Genomic DNA, 13,364 nt, shown 5'->3' on the forward strand with positions numbered 1-13,364 from the left:
ATGGATGGTGAAGAGACTAAGATTGTTGACAGCTTCAGTTTGCTTGGCTCTACAATCAACACTCTTTTTGTGTGTGTGTAATGATTTATTTACGGCAAATTGTTGTTGTTGTTGTTATGTGCCATTGAGTCATTTGAGACTCACAGTGACCTTATGTCCAAGAGCCCTAAACCCTCTCTATCCTATGCCAACCGTACCATCTCCAACACACTCACTCTCACCACCCCAATCACAGAATCGATCCATCTCATAGAGGGTCTTTGTGAGGACTATAGTCTGGATCAGGTGCACCTTAGTCTCCAGCCTGACGTCACTGCTCTTCAGTACTCTTGAGGGGGTCTCTCACAGCTGACTTTCCCAAAGCAATTCATTTCTTGATTTCCTGGCTGCTGGTACCAAGAGTGTTGGCTGTAGAGCCAAGCAAACTAAAACTGTTAACTATCTCAATCTCTTCACCGTCCATACTGATGCTGCCAATTGGTCCAGTGGTAAAAATCTTTGTTTTTTTGATGTTGATCTTCAGTCCACATTGAAGGCTGCAGTAGTTTTTTTTTTAAAAGCATATGCTGTGACACCATGTATGAATCTCATCTTATGGATTGCACAGGAATCAGAATATCTGCATCACCAGAAAGCTAGCCAATCTCCTTGAAGGGCTACATTATTTGCATAATCCTACTCAGCTCTGATCTGGCTAGTAAAAAACAACAAAAAAATCATATAAAAGAATGTACTGAATTGCAAGAACTTTATCAAGATTAAGGAGAATGTTTGTGAGTATGAACAAATTAAAAGAATATTCACTAGAATTTATGGCACACCCAAAATTGTATTAAGCAGAGCAAAGTAAGCAAAGGAAATAGTTGCTGTAAAAGGTCTTCTGATTATAAAGCTAATCTACATTAACTTTCTGGGGCATCTACTTTAAGCCAGCCACCATACTAGGTAAGGAGCTCCTTGTGGCTCAATGGTCAGGTTTTGCACTACCAACCCAAAGAAAGGCCAGTAGTTTGAATTCACCAGCTGCTCCACAGGAAAAGAATGGGCAATCTCCTCTCATAGGATTTATTGCCTCTGAAAACCCACTGGTCAGCTATTGGTCAGTTCCCACTCAAGGCTACACAAAAACAACAACAACCAGGAGGGGGTGGGCAAGGAGAAAAGTGCAACAACAAATGACCAGAAATCCCAAGTCTCTGTAAACTTTCATTAAAATTGATAAAAACAAAATAACAACCATGTTAGATACTAGAAAACAAAAGATCAATTGTAACAGTTCACCTTAATGAGAATGCCCTGATGCTCATTTCTTTAACATAGATTATTAAATTTTATTTCATCACAATCTCTAGAACAAATAGTATTCATTTGCTTTTATGGGTAAAAATTTAGAAGAGTTAAATAACTTGCTCAAGATCAAATTCACTACTCATCCCGTCAATTATTATACTACAGTGGTTGTTTTGATGCTGGAAGCTATGTTACCAGTATTCCAAATGGCAAGGTCACCCATATTGAACAAGTTCCGCATAGCTTCTAGAATAGGAAGCAGGGCTGGCCATTCACTTCTGAAATAACAGGCTATGGAAAAACTTTATGGAAAGCAACATAACTCTGTCTGAAATAGTGCCATACGATAATGCCCTCCAGCTTGGAAAGTACTCATGAAAAGGGAAGAGTTTTGTTTTGTTTTAAAAAATTTTTTATTTTCATTTATTTTTTTTTTTATTTCAATGAACACCTACAGAGATTTTGGAATTCCATTCTTTCACTGTTGCACTTTTCTCCCCGCCCACCCCAGACAATCAACATTCTTTTTTTTTTTTTTTTTTTTAAGGAAACATTCAGATCTTTTATTCACAGGATTGCTATGAGTTGTCATCAACACCACGGTACAACAACATAGTACACACATCATTAGTCTTAGGGAAAAAAGCAGACTAATATAAAAATCCAGAATCATTAATCTTTCTTTAAAATGAATATTCATTTTTGCTAAAATCTTTTAAATTGCCTCCACAGTTAAACGTGTATTTTGGAAGCCTTGACATTTTAATATTTATCCTGTTTACCCACACACCTTTTACACAAGATAAACAGAGGAAACGTAAATTCATGTAACAATGGGAGCTGAATCGATTATAAACTGTTCTGAGTTCATTTGCAAAGTACATATTTTTAATATTCCAATATTTGTGGTGAGTTAAATGCAAGTCTGTTTTAAGCACATAATAAGTGAAAAAGATCAGACCAGATTATTAGTCAAGCTGGAACAGAAGAAGAGATTTTATTTTCCTTTAAAATTATGTACATGATGGTTTTATCTCTGGCTCTCTATTTTCTTATCTATATAGTTAGAGCTTAGATGTGATTTCTTATGTCTCATTTAGCTATAACATTCTAAGATAACCACTAATTCTTTTTTTTTTTTTTCCAACATTCTTGATACCAGCAGCCAGGAAATTAAAAGACAAATTGGGATGGGAAAGTCTGCTGTCAGAGACCTCTCCAAAGTACTGAAGAGCAACGATATCATTCTGGAGATGAAGGTGCACCTGATCCAGGCCATGGTCTTTGCACTTACTTGCTATGCATCAGAGAGCTGGACAATGACTAGGGATGACAGAAGAGGAATTGATGCCCTTAAGCTGTGGTGCTGGAGAAGAGTACTGAACATACCATGGACTGCTAGGAATACAAACAAGTTCTTCCTGGAAAGGGTGAAGCCAGGATGCTCCTTGGAGGTAAGGATTCTGAAGCTTTGTCTGATATACTTTGAACATGTTGCAAGGCAGGATCAGTCTTTGGAGAGGAACATCATGCTTGGGAGGGTGAAGGGACAGCGCCAGAGAGGAAGACACTTGATGAGATGGACTGATTCAGTCAATGGGGTAAAGGGGATAGGTGTGTCAGAGACATTAAGATTGACAAGGGATAAAGCAGGGCTTAGGGCTGCTGTACACAGGGTCACTATGAGTTGCAGTGACTTGACAGCACATAAAAACAACGTATCATAAAATCCTTAAAACAGATTTCAACTCACAGCTATTCTGTAGACCAAAGTGGAACTGCCCCATAGTTTTCAAGGAGTAATCTTAATGAATGCAGACTGCCACATCTCTCTTCTATAGAAACAAAGTATGGTCCTAGGACAATAGATGATAAGTTAACACAATTCTCTAAGAATTGCAACAGCAATTTTACTTGGGAATGTGTTATAAAGGCAATTAAAATTTAATTAGGAACTCTATGTTAGGGTCCAGTTATCTTTATCAAATCTACAGAGGATTCTCATGAATGTTCTAAAAACTCTCTTATAAAAGATCTAAAATATCTTTTTTGACCAGTACCCTTGGAAGAAAACATCCCAAACCCCAATTAACGCAATTATGTGAATGTAAAAAGTCAAACAAATTTTTAGAATCAACACAGGCTAGTTTTCTGGATCTTTAGAGCTCTGGTGGCCTAGTGGCAAGAAGCTGTGCTGTAATCCCTAAGGCTCCCGGCTGGACGCCACCAGCTGCTCCGCTAAAAGAGGGGCAATCTCTTGTGTGATTAACTGCCTCTGAAAACCTTGCCAAAGGGTCAGCTATGAGTTGGTTCCTACTTGAGGGTATACAACCACAACAACAAAAATAAAGACTATTAATCACCCTTTCAATATTCTAAAGGAAGCTCTGGTGGCACAGTTCTCAGGGAGCTGTGCCTACCTGGCTGTTCAAATCCACCAACAGCTCTATGGAAGAAAGATTGGCAATCTCTTCCCATGTTATTTAAACTCTCCTGAAAATCTGTGGGAGCGTCAACTTATGAGCCAGTTGCAGCAATAAGTGAGTGAGTGAAGTGCTCTGAACAGAAGAGTAGGGCTATGGGTTCCTCCCCATAATATCCACTTACGATTATGAGTTATTCTTACACAGATCATTCATAAATAAAAGCTGTAACTAAATCGGCATTTTTACAGGTAGTCCTCTAGAGCAGAATTGGTAGGCTTTGTTTCTGGTGTACATTAATAACCCATGAAAACATCACCAGACAGAAGCCAAGTCAGTAGTTTTTTCACCTTGATTCACATTTTGCAGCATGATCAAATGTATTTAGATGCAAGAACACACATACATGTAAGTGAAATAAAAACTTACAAGTATTTACTCTTATGGTTTTCTAGTCATTTTCCATTCAATTATTTTTGCTGTAAATGTTGATATTGATCCATTATGAAATTTCAGACAATATTCTAGATGAGACATATTCTACCTTTGCCACATACAATAATTCATATACTCAAAAAATTGTAAACTATTATAAAGAATTAAAGGAGACCAATTGTTAACTGTAATGCTGGCTCTTTTGAGTCCACAGAAAAAGATGTGGCAATCAGCTGCCTTAGAATTTAGAGCCCTGTAAAACCTATAGGGGAGTTCTACTGTGTCCTACAGTGTCACTGCGGGATAAAGTCCACTTAGAAACTGCATAGTTTTGAGGTTTTTATAAAGAACTAACAGCATGCAAGGAAATCTGGTGGCACAATATATAGAGTATTAGGATTCTGACCAGAGTGAGCAGTATGACTCCATCAGCTCTGCCAGAGAAGAAAGATGGGCTATTCTCCCTATCAAGATTTATAGTCTCAGAAACTGGATGAAAGGTTGCAATGAGTAGGAACTGACCAGACAGTAGAGTTTTTAGGTAACACCACACAGAAAGGCCTGACAATCTAGTTCTTCTAAGATTATGTTATGAAGTGTCATCAAGTCAAACATGACTCATAGTGATCCTATGAATAAAAGATCTGAACCCTGTCCTTGCCTTTGTCATACTCTTAATCTCTGACATACTCAAGCTCACTGAAGCAGTCAACCATCTGGCAGAGGGTCTTCTTTTCTCCAACACTCAACATCTCCAAGCATGATGTCCCTCTCCAAGGAACAGCCTCTCCTAGCAAGGTGTCCAAAGTATGTGAGAGGAAGTTTCATCACCCTTGCCTCAAAGGAGCACTTTGGCTGAACCTTCTCCAAGACATCTCTTTGGTCTTTTGGAAGTCCATGGAATATTCAGTATGCTTCTCCAACATCATAGCTCAAAGGCATCAATTCTTCTATTATCTTTACTCATTGCCAGCTCTCAGATGCACAGCAAGTGATTGAAAAGACCACAACTTAAATCAGGTCCACTTTAGTCCTCAAACTGACATCATTACTCCATAACTTTGGAGATCCTTAACTGCAGACTTACCCAATGCAATACATCTCCTGAATGCTCGTACCAAGAGTGTTGATGTGGATCCAAGTAAGATGAAGTTGTTTACATTTTCAATCTTTTCTTCATCTATCATGATGGTATTAGTCCAATAATGAGAAATTTTATTTTCCTGTCGTTAACATGCAATCCATATTGAGGGCTATAGTGTTTGATCTTATGCAGCAAGTGCTTCAAGTACTCACTTTCAGCAAGCAAGGTTGTGTCATCTGTATAACACAGGTTATTGATGAGTCTTCCTTCAAACTTGATGCTATAAACTTCTTCATTGAGAAACTGGCTTTTCAAATAATTTGCTCAGCATTCAGATTGAATAGGTTTGGGGAGAGAATACTCTGACATTCCCTTAATTTTCAACTATGTATGTTCCCTTGCTCTGTTTGCACAAAAGCCTCTCAGTCTAGGTTTCACATGAGCACAAGTGTTCTGGGATTCTCATTCTTTTCAATGTCAGCCATAATTTGTTACTATTCACACAGTTAAATGCCTTTGTATAGTCAATAAAGTGCAAGGAGACATTCTTTGCTTTCAGTCAGGATTTATCTGATGTCAACAGTGGTATCCCTGGTGCCATGGTCTCTTCAAAATCCCATTTCAGTGTCTAGTAGTTCTCTGTACTGTCCTAGCTGGTTCTGAATGATCTTCAGCAGTATTTTGCTTGTATGTAATATTAATGATATTGTTCAATAATTTTTACATTATGTTGGATCACTCTTCTTGGGATTGGCAACAAATACGGCCCTCTTCTAGTTAGTCAGCCAGAGAGCTGTCCTCCAAACTTCCTGGAACAGACCACGAGAGCATTCAAGGATGAATCTTTTTATTGAAACATCTCAATTAGTCTCTCATCAATTCCTCATTTTTTGCCAATGTGGTTCAACACTGTACATAGCATTGAATACAATGTAGTTCAACAAGAAGTTCAGTGAAGCTTGAACTTCTTCCTTCATTACCATTGGGTTTTCCTAAAATAAACAGTTGTTGTTTATTGTTAGGTGCCATCAAGTCACCTGCGACTGTGACCCTATGCACACTAGCTCTCAAACCTGCTCTATCCTGAGCCAATCTTATCATCTCCAACAGACCAATTCCCATTTCTCCAGTCACTGAGTCAATCCTTCTCATCCTGGAACTTCCTAGCCTGTGCTGTCTCTCCACCCTTCCAAGCATGATGTCCCTTTCTAAGGACTGGTCCCTCCTGGCCACGTGCCCAAAGTATGTGAGACAGAGCCTCAAAATCTTTGTCTCCAGAGAACAGACTGGTTTCACTCTCTCCAGGACAGACCTGTTTGTTCTCTTGGCAGTCCACAGTATGTTCAACTCTTCTGCAGCCCAACAACTCAAAGGTATCAATACTTCTTCTATCATCATTCTTAGTTATTGTCCAGCTTTCAAATGCATAGGAAGTAAATGTGAAGACAATGGCCCAGATCAGGAGCACCTTAGTTTCCAGACTGACATCACTGCTCTTCATCTATGGTACCTCCTAAAGTATTTCAATGTTGGTCAACTATTTTAGGCACAGTAATTCTGAGTATTTTCTCCATCTTCTTTTGATGCTTCCTTGGTAATTCAAGATTTTGTCCATAGCATCTCTAAGTTCTGCAACTACAGGTTTGAATCTGTTTTTAAGTTCTTTCAGCTTGAGAAATGCCAAGTGAGTTCTTTTCCTTTTCATCCTTGATTTCCAGGTCTCTGCACATTCCCTATATTTACTTTGTGTTCTTGAGCTGACTTCTGAAATCTGTTCAGCTCTTTTACTTCAGCATTCCTTCATTTTGTTGTGGCCTCTTGACGCTCTAGTGTAATTTTCAGCTTCTCCTATACATTTTGGTTTCTTCTTTCTCCTCTTTCTTTGTAGTGACCATTTGCACTCTTCATGGATGATATTCTTGATGTTATCTTACATCTATTATCCAATTATTGGTGTTCAATGTTTCAAACCTCTTCTTAGATGATTTTTAAATTCAGATGAAATAGATTCAAGATCATATTTTCATTCTTATAGACTTAATTTCTTCAGCCTCAATTTGAACATGTACAAGAGTAACTTATGGTCTGTTCTACAATCAGCACCTGACCTGGTTTTCACTGTTGATACTGAGCTTCTCCACAGATGTAGTCAATCTGATTCCTACACAGTCTATCAGGTGAGGTTTATGTGTAAAGTTGCCATTTGTATTTTAAAAAAAAGGTGTCTGTAATGAATTAATCCCTGAACTTAAAAAATCTGGTCATTCTCTTTGTGACTTAATTTCACCAAGTCTGCACATTTTGCTACCATTCCTTTTAGATTGTTTCCCATTTCCACATTCCAGTCACCAAGCATCATTAATGAAATTAAATCCTGATTGCATGTTTGCAATTCTGGACTACAAGAATTGTTACAAATCACCATTTTCTCCTCTTTGGCTTTAGCTGTTGGTGCATATATTTGAATACTTGTATTAATAGGTCTTCCTGGTATGCACATGGATAATATTCTATCACACACAACACTGTTATTTCAGAATAGAAATTGAAATTGTCTTTTTAACTACGAATGGAACACCATTCTTTTGCTTTTCATTCCCAGCAAAGTATATCATATGATTATCTGATTCAAAGTGGCCAAAGCCATTCCATCTATCTCACTAGAATGTAGATGTTCATGTATTCCATTTCATTCTTGACAACTTCTCTTTTTCAACATTTGTACGTTATACACTGCATGTTCAAACTATTAAAGGATGTTGGCAGCTGTTCCTTCTCATTTTGAAGGACTTTCAGTCTGGGCTCTACCTCTTATAGCTATCTGTGTTCTTTTTTTATAGGGTTTTTCAGAGGTATGCTATCAAAGAAGTAGATGCAATCCTGCTTCCTCGTCTGTCTTAATCCAGGAGCTCTACTAACACCTATCGACCATGTGTGACACTTCTGGTGTTCGACACACTGGTGGCACAGCTTTCAGCAGCAATCCACAAGCCCTCAACGCAGCAAACTGATAAACAAGTGCTGCGCTAAAAAGAACAATGATAAACAAGCAAGAATAAGAATACAGATACTTAAGCTATAAAGCAATTAGCAACATGCACAAACTGATAAATCTCAGTGTAGAAGGCTCCAAGTTCAAATTTCAGGCACCAGCTCTAGGGAAAGGGTTTTCTCTCTGGCAGTTCTGGAGGGAAGTCCTTGTGTCTGAGCTTTGAAGGAAGCATTTTCAATCCCATCTCTGCTTCAACAGCACCCAGGCCAACAACAAATAGCCTGTGGGCAGTTCTGCTCTGTAACAAATAGGGTCACCAATCAAAACTGGCTCAGTGATAATAGGTCTAATATGCTCATCTGTATGTAAAGTTGGCTGAGGTTTATGGTCTTTACTTCTGTATTTGAAAATAATCCCACCTCACAGCTGTCAAGTCAGAACTGCCTCAGAGCTGATCATGTAGCAAGTTTTCAGAAGCTGGAGGAGATAGTCCATCTTTCTCTTACATTTACTGGTGGATCTGAATCATGAGAAAAGTACTCCCTTTGAATTAGAAGCTCAAATCCAAACAGATCACACCAGCAGGGATATTACCAAATTCAGATTAGTCTGAATTTTATACTTTCCTTTAATTATCTGTCTACATGCCTCACATGAACTTAATATGGAGCACAGTATTTTCTCTATCCCTTGACTTGAGTTTGGTAACATAACTTTAGTAGTTGGCTGTTAATGGAAGTAATAGGAAGAGAGCAGTGATTCATGACAAAAATTTTCCAGGTAACCACTAGTCCTCCAAACTGGGTCCAAGAAAGAGACAGCTAACACAAACTTGAACTTGACCAGAACCTCTTTAGCTAAACCCACATGAGCAAGAAATAAAACTGCTAAGATGCTTTTGATATAATAATTTATTACACAGCAAAAGCTGCGTTTAAAAAGAAAGCATGGAAAAAAAAAAAGAAAGCATGAGACATGACTTACTTCAGATTAAACAGTCTAAGATGTAGGGGCCTTTAGAACTATGCAAACTTGCTTATCTCTCTCTCATACAAGAACCTAGCCTGCGGACACAGTCTGAGAAAGGGCTTTCCACCTATGACCCTGTTTTCCAAAACTATCAATTCTTAAGGCAAAATAAACAAGAAAAACTTCAGAAAAGGACAATGTATTCAAATTTGTGAAGGAGTAGCACATAGATTTTTTTTTTTAAATAACAAAAAACCCTTTCATTTCTTTAGCAGGAAAATGTAATCTGGTAGCACTCTTCTATTATGACATGAAAAAGAATTCGTTTTTTTAATACCAAGGCACAATTTTAAAGAAAAAGTATCTCCAAATTAAGTTTTCTGGGATAATCACTTTTATATAATCCTACCTTATTCTTGGAGTATGTCAAAGAATTTTCTGAAACGAAAAAAAAAAAAGTTACCATTTAAATGTTATTTCTAAATTACTAATTATATACACAAACAATAAAAACATCAAACCAATTACATAGTAATTACATTGTTCTAGAGGATAATTGTTACATGAATAACAGAACATTTTAAAATTTTCTTCTTACAGGATGCAGACCTAGATACTAGACCATAAAATTCAACCAAACATAACACACCAGAGTTCATGGTGTGAGACCAAAGCTATTACAGCAGTCTATTCTGATTTATGGTCATCCTACATATTACAGAGTAGAACTGCCCTTAAGGTATTCATTGTTGTTATTACCTTAAAAGACACACACTTCCAAGTCGTTCTTCCACAGTACTACAAAAATTAGGTTTGAGCCACCAAATTTTAGGTTAGTAGTCAAGAACAAACTGCTCTCTCTAGGGCCTCAGAGGAAATACCAACCTAATTTCTCCTGGTCAATGTAGAGATCTCAAATTATCTACCCACCTGCACAACTTCATTCACTGCTGTTTCAAATATTCCAGGTTCTAGACACTCATTTCAGGACTAGTCAGAGTACTCTCAAATGCATTTGCTTCATTTGTTAACCTTACAGACTTGGATTTACAACACCCTAGCAATTAGATCATATAACAAATATGAGATACTGAAATAAATGACTTTTGTGTGTGTGTGTGTACACTCAAATCAGATCTGACTGGTGCAGGAGGAGGTTGCCCCTCCTTCTCTAGCAGAGCATCTGGTGGCTGAAATATTACCTGGAGAAGGGATCCTCTTCAGATAACAAAATGCCTCTCCTGTCTTGGCTTCCATATCAAGTATGACAAGAACCTTTTTCTTTTTTTACTGTTCTATTTGGAAAAAATTCTGGCACATTTACTAATACTCTCCTTTCTATCAAGGAGGGACCCAGTCCTTGAAGAGGGACATCATGCTTGGAAGGGTGGATGGACAAAGAGAGGGAGACCATCAATGAGATGGATAGACACAGAGACTTGGGTAGGGAGGATAGGTGTGTCAGAGACAGTAAAGTTGGTACAGGATAGAGCAGGTTTCAGGGCTGTCGTACACAGGGTCTCTATGAGTCACAAACAACTCAATGGCACATAACAACAACATCATCAGAAATTTTAAGAATTCAAGAAAATGTTTTTGCCACAAAAGAAACTCTTAAAATGTCTTTCGTCCATACTATAAAATACTGACAAATATTGAATGCAGAGGTTTCCTATCAAGAGGTACTTTGTTCTCAGAGCAGTCAAAGGGCAAGTCAGTAATTCAAGGAATGACTTGTCAGCCACAAAGTTCTGAGAAAACTAGGGAAGTAAATAAATTTCAACCATCTAGCTGCATTGAGGTTGACCCTCTCTTTATGGTCATCAGTCTTCTAATGCTATACTGGATACATATTTGAACTATCAATCCCCAAACCCAAACTTTACAGTAGTAACTCAGAAATGCACTTAATTTTTCGTTTTCAAACACATTACCTATCCTGTGTGTCCTTTGTGCACCTACATAAGTATCAAAAATTCGTTGTAATTCACACTTTCCAGTGATCTGCCGTAAAATCCACTTCATCCAATATCGAAAAAAGTTTCCATAGAAGAACTCCCACAAAGAAATAAACATGTTTTCTGTAGAAGGAAATATACAAAAACAAGCTTATTTTTTAATAAAAGTTTATAGTTACATTTAGATGTGCGTGTATATTATCCGTTCACACTGTTCATTAAAACTATTCTTTCATTGTGTCCATTTTGTGGTAGTGATTACTTAAACATCTAAGAAAACAATGACAAGGTCATATGCATTAAATTATTAGATGGGATTAAATAACAGTTGGCCAAGTTTTTATCACATATAAACAGTAACTCTAAAAATAAAAACCGGCTTACTTACAATCAATCTATTTAATGAGTCAAAAGAATCTTAAAATAATCAGCATTTTTCTGCTAATAAGGTTTATTTCTCATTCTTTGCAAACTGGGTCACAATAGTACAAAACCCAGGAGAATCTGACTAAGCAATAATTACATAAACTAGACCAAACATCAGAATTGTTTTTATAAAGAAAAAAGTCTTCTCAACTCTTATGGATAATTCCAGTTATACCATTTCCCCCTCCTCCCCCAAGTCAGGTGACAAATACACACTTAGAGCTAATATAGTGAAGTTTACACGTTGAAAACGAGATGACACCTCGTCCAATTTCTGGTTTTTTTCATTTTGAACAAAGATAGAAATAAGGCGTCAAAACCGACACTCTTACTAAATCTGAATTTTCACATACTGCGATTTAGAGAATGAACTCTCAAATGAAGAAAGGGAGGAGAAATGCAAGTGAGAAAGACTGACTTGAAAGTAGCCAAACCTATACATTTCCTTCCCTCTTTAAGCATTCCGACAGGCATATAATTTCTGGTCTAGGGTTCAAGGGAGGGTCAAAACTGAAAGCCCAGCAGATGAGTGCAGAAACAATGCACCTCACTGTGGGCTAAACTGTGTATGTGAGATGAATCCATCTGGTGAGCGATCTTCGACACAAAAGAACCAGAGCCGGCCTCGTGGCGCCCGAGCTCCCTACACATCCACAGAGTTGCTAAGTCGGGCTCTCCCGGTGCCAGGCCGAGTCCAGCTCGGGCAGCTGTTTGTAGGGAGGGAGCGGCTAACACAAAGCCCCCTGCCCTGGGGGCCCTGAGGACATTCCGCAGGAGACTGCGGGGATCGTGCAGTCCGCACCAAAGTCGCACAGGGTGAGGGGAAGGGGGGAAGAAAAAAAAAAAAAAGGCAGCCACCTCACAAAGCGGAAGAACTACGGCGAGCAGACGCTGCCTCGGTTTCCCCAATTGCAAACCTTGCCCTTACAGCCAACAACGGAAGCGACGCTACTTGCGGAACACTCCCTGCAAGAACCGCGACCCGGAAGTCAGGGAGCAAAGCCACGGGTTCTCCACTCTCAAGCCTCCACCCGCCCCCTGCCCCTGCGGCCTCCTCCAATTGGTCGGCCTTCCACCTATAGCTAACTTTAGAAGAAGGGCGGATTAAAGTTACTTCAGTGCGCATGCTCGGATTCTAGGGACGCCCTGTTGTTCCCTTAGTAACAGTCTAGCTGCACGCCCATCCCTAAAGACTCATTATTGCCTCTGTGATTGAGTTGGCAGTACGGCTTCTTACCTTCTGTTGTTATGTGCCTTGGAATCAAACAGACTCCATCCGATGGCTTTGCAGAGGCTGTAAATCTCACGGGAAGGAGAGTCCCCTACAGAACAGATGGCTGAATTCTAACCATATGCCTTTAGACTGACTGGAACTCTTCACCACTAGGCCACCAGACCGTTGTAATTCTTGTTAGGCGACCTCAAGTGGACCAGGTTTCAAAGGGACTCTATGAATAATAGATCTGAACTTTCTCCAATCATGTATCCATCTTCATCATCTTTGACATACTTGAGCCCATGCATACAGTCACTGTGATGATCCATTTTTTTAAGTTCTTCTTTATGATGATACCCCACCTTCAAAGCATGATGTATTTTTCCAAGAATTGGTCTCTCTGAATATGAACGACATGACCAAAGTATTTGAGACAAGTTTCACCATCCTTCCCTACAAGAAGGACACTGATTTCACTTTCTCCAAGACATAATTGTTTCTTTATCAAGAAAACAAAGATTCTCACCACTGGGCCAATTAGCAGTATCAGTATGGATGGTGAAGAGATTGA

General features: G+C 38.7%; 1 protein-coding gene across 1 annotated transcript in view; it reads right to left on the reverse strand.

Annotated features, from left to right (window-relative positions):
* The window catches only part of ELMOD2 (ELMO/CED-12 domain containing 2), a 44,450-nt gene extending 33,181 nt beyond the window's left edge, over positions 1–11,269 (reverse strand). The window contains exons 1-2 of the mRNA XM_006887044.1: positions 11,128–11,269; positions 9,603–9,631 (exon numbers count right to left, since the gene is read on the reverse strand). Of these exons, the coding sequence (XP_006887106.1) occupies positions 9,603–9,631; positions 11,128–11,269 (171 nt within the window). The remainder of the gene's footprint in view (positions 1–9,602; positions 9,632–11,127) is intronic.
* Between the last annotated feature and the right edge of the window lie 2,095 nt (positions 11,270–13,364).

This window comes from Elephantulus edwardii, unplaced genomic scaffold, assembly GCF_000299155.1.
Source record: "Elephantulus edwardii isolate Elephantulus edwardi_28Jun2011 unplaced genomic scaffold, EleEdw1.0 scaffold00053, whole genome shotgun sequence".
Classification (NCBI taxonomy): domain Eukaryota; kingdom Metazoa; phylum Chordata; class Mammalia; order Macroscelidea; family Macroscelididae; genus Elephantulus; species Elephantulus edwardii.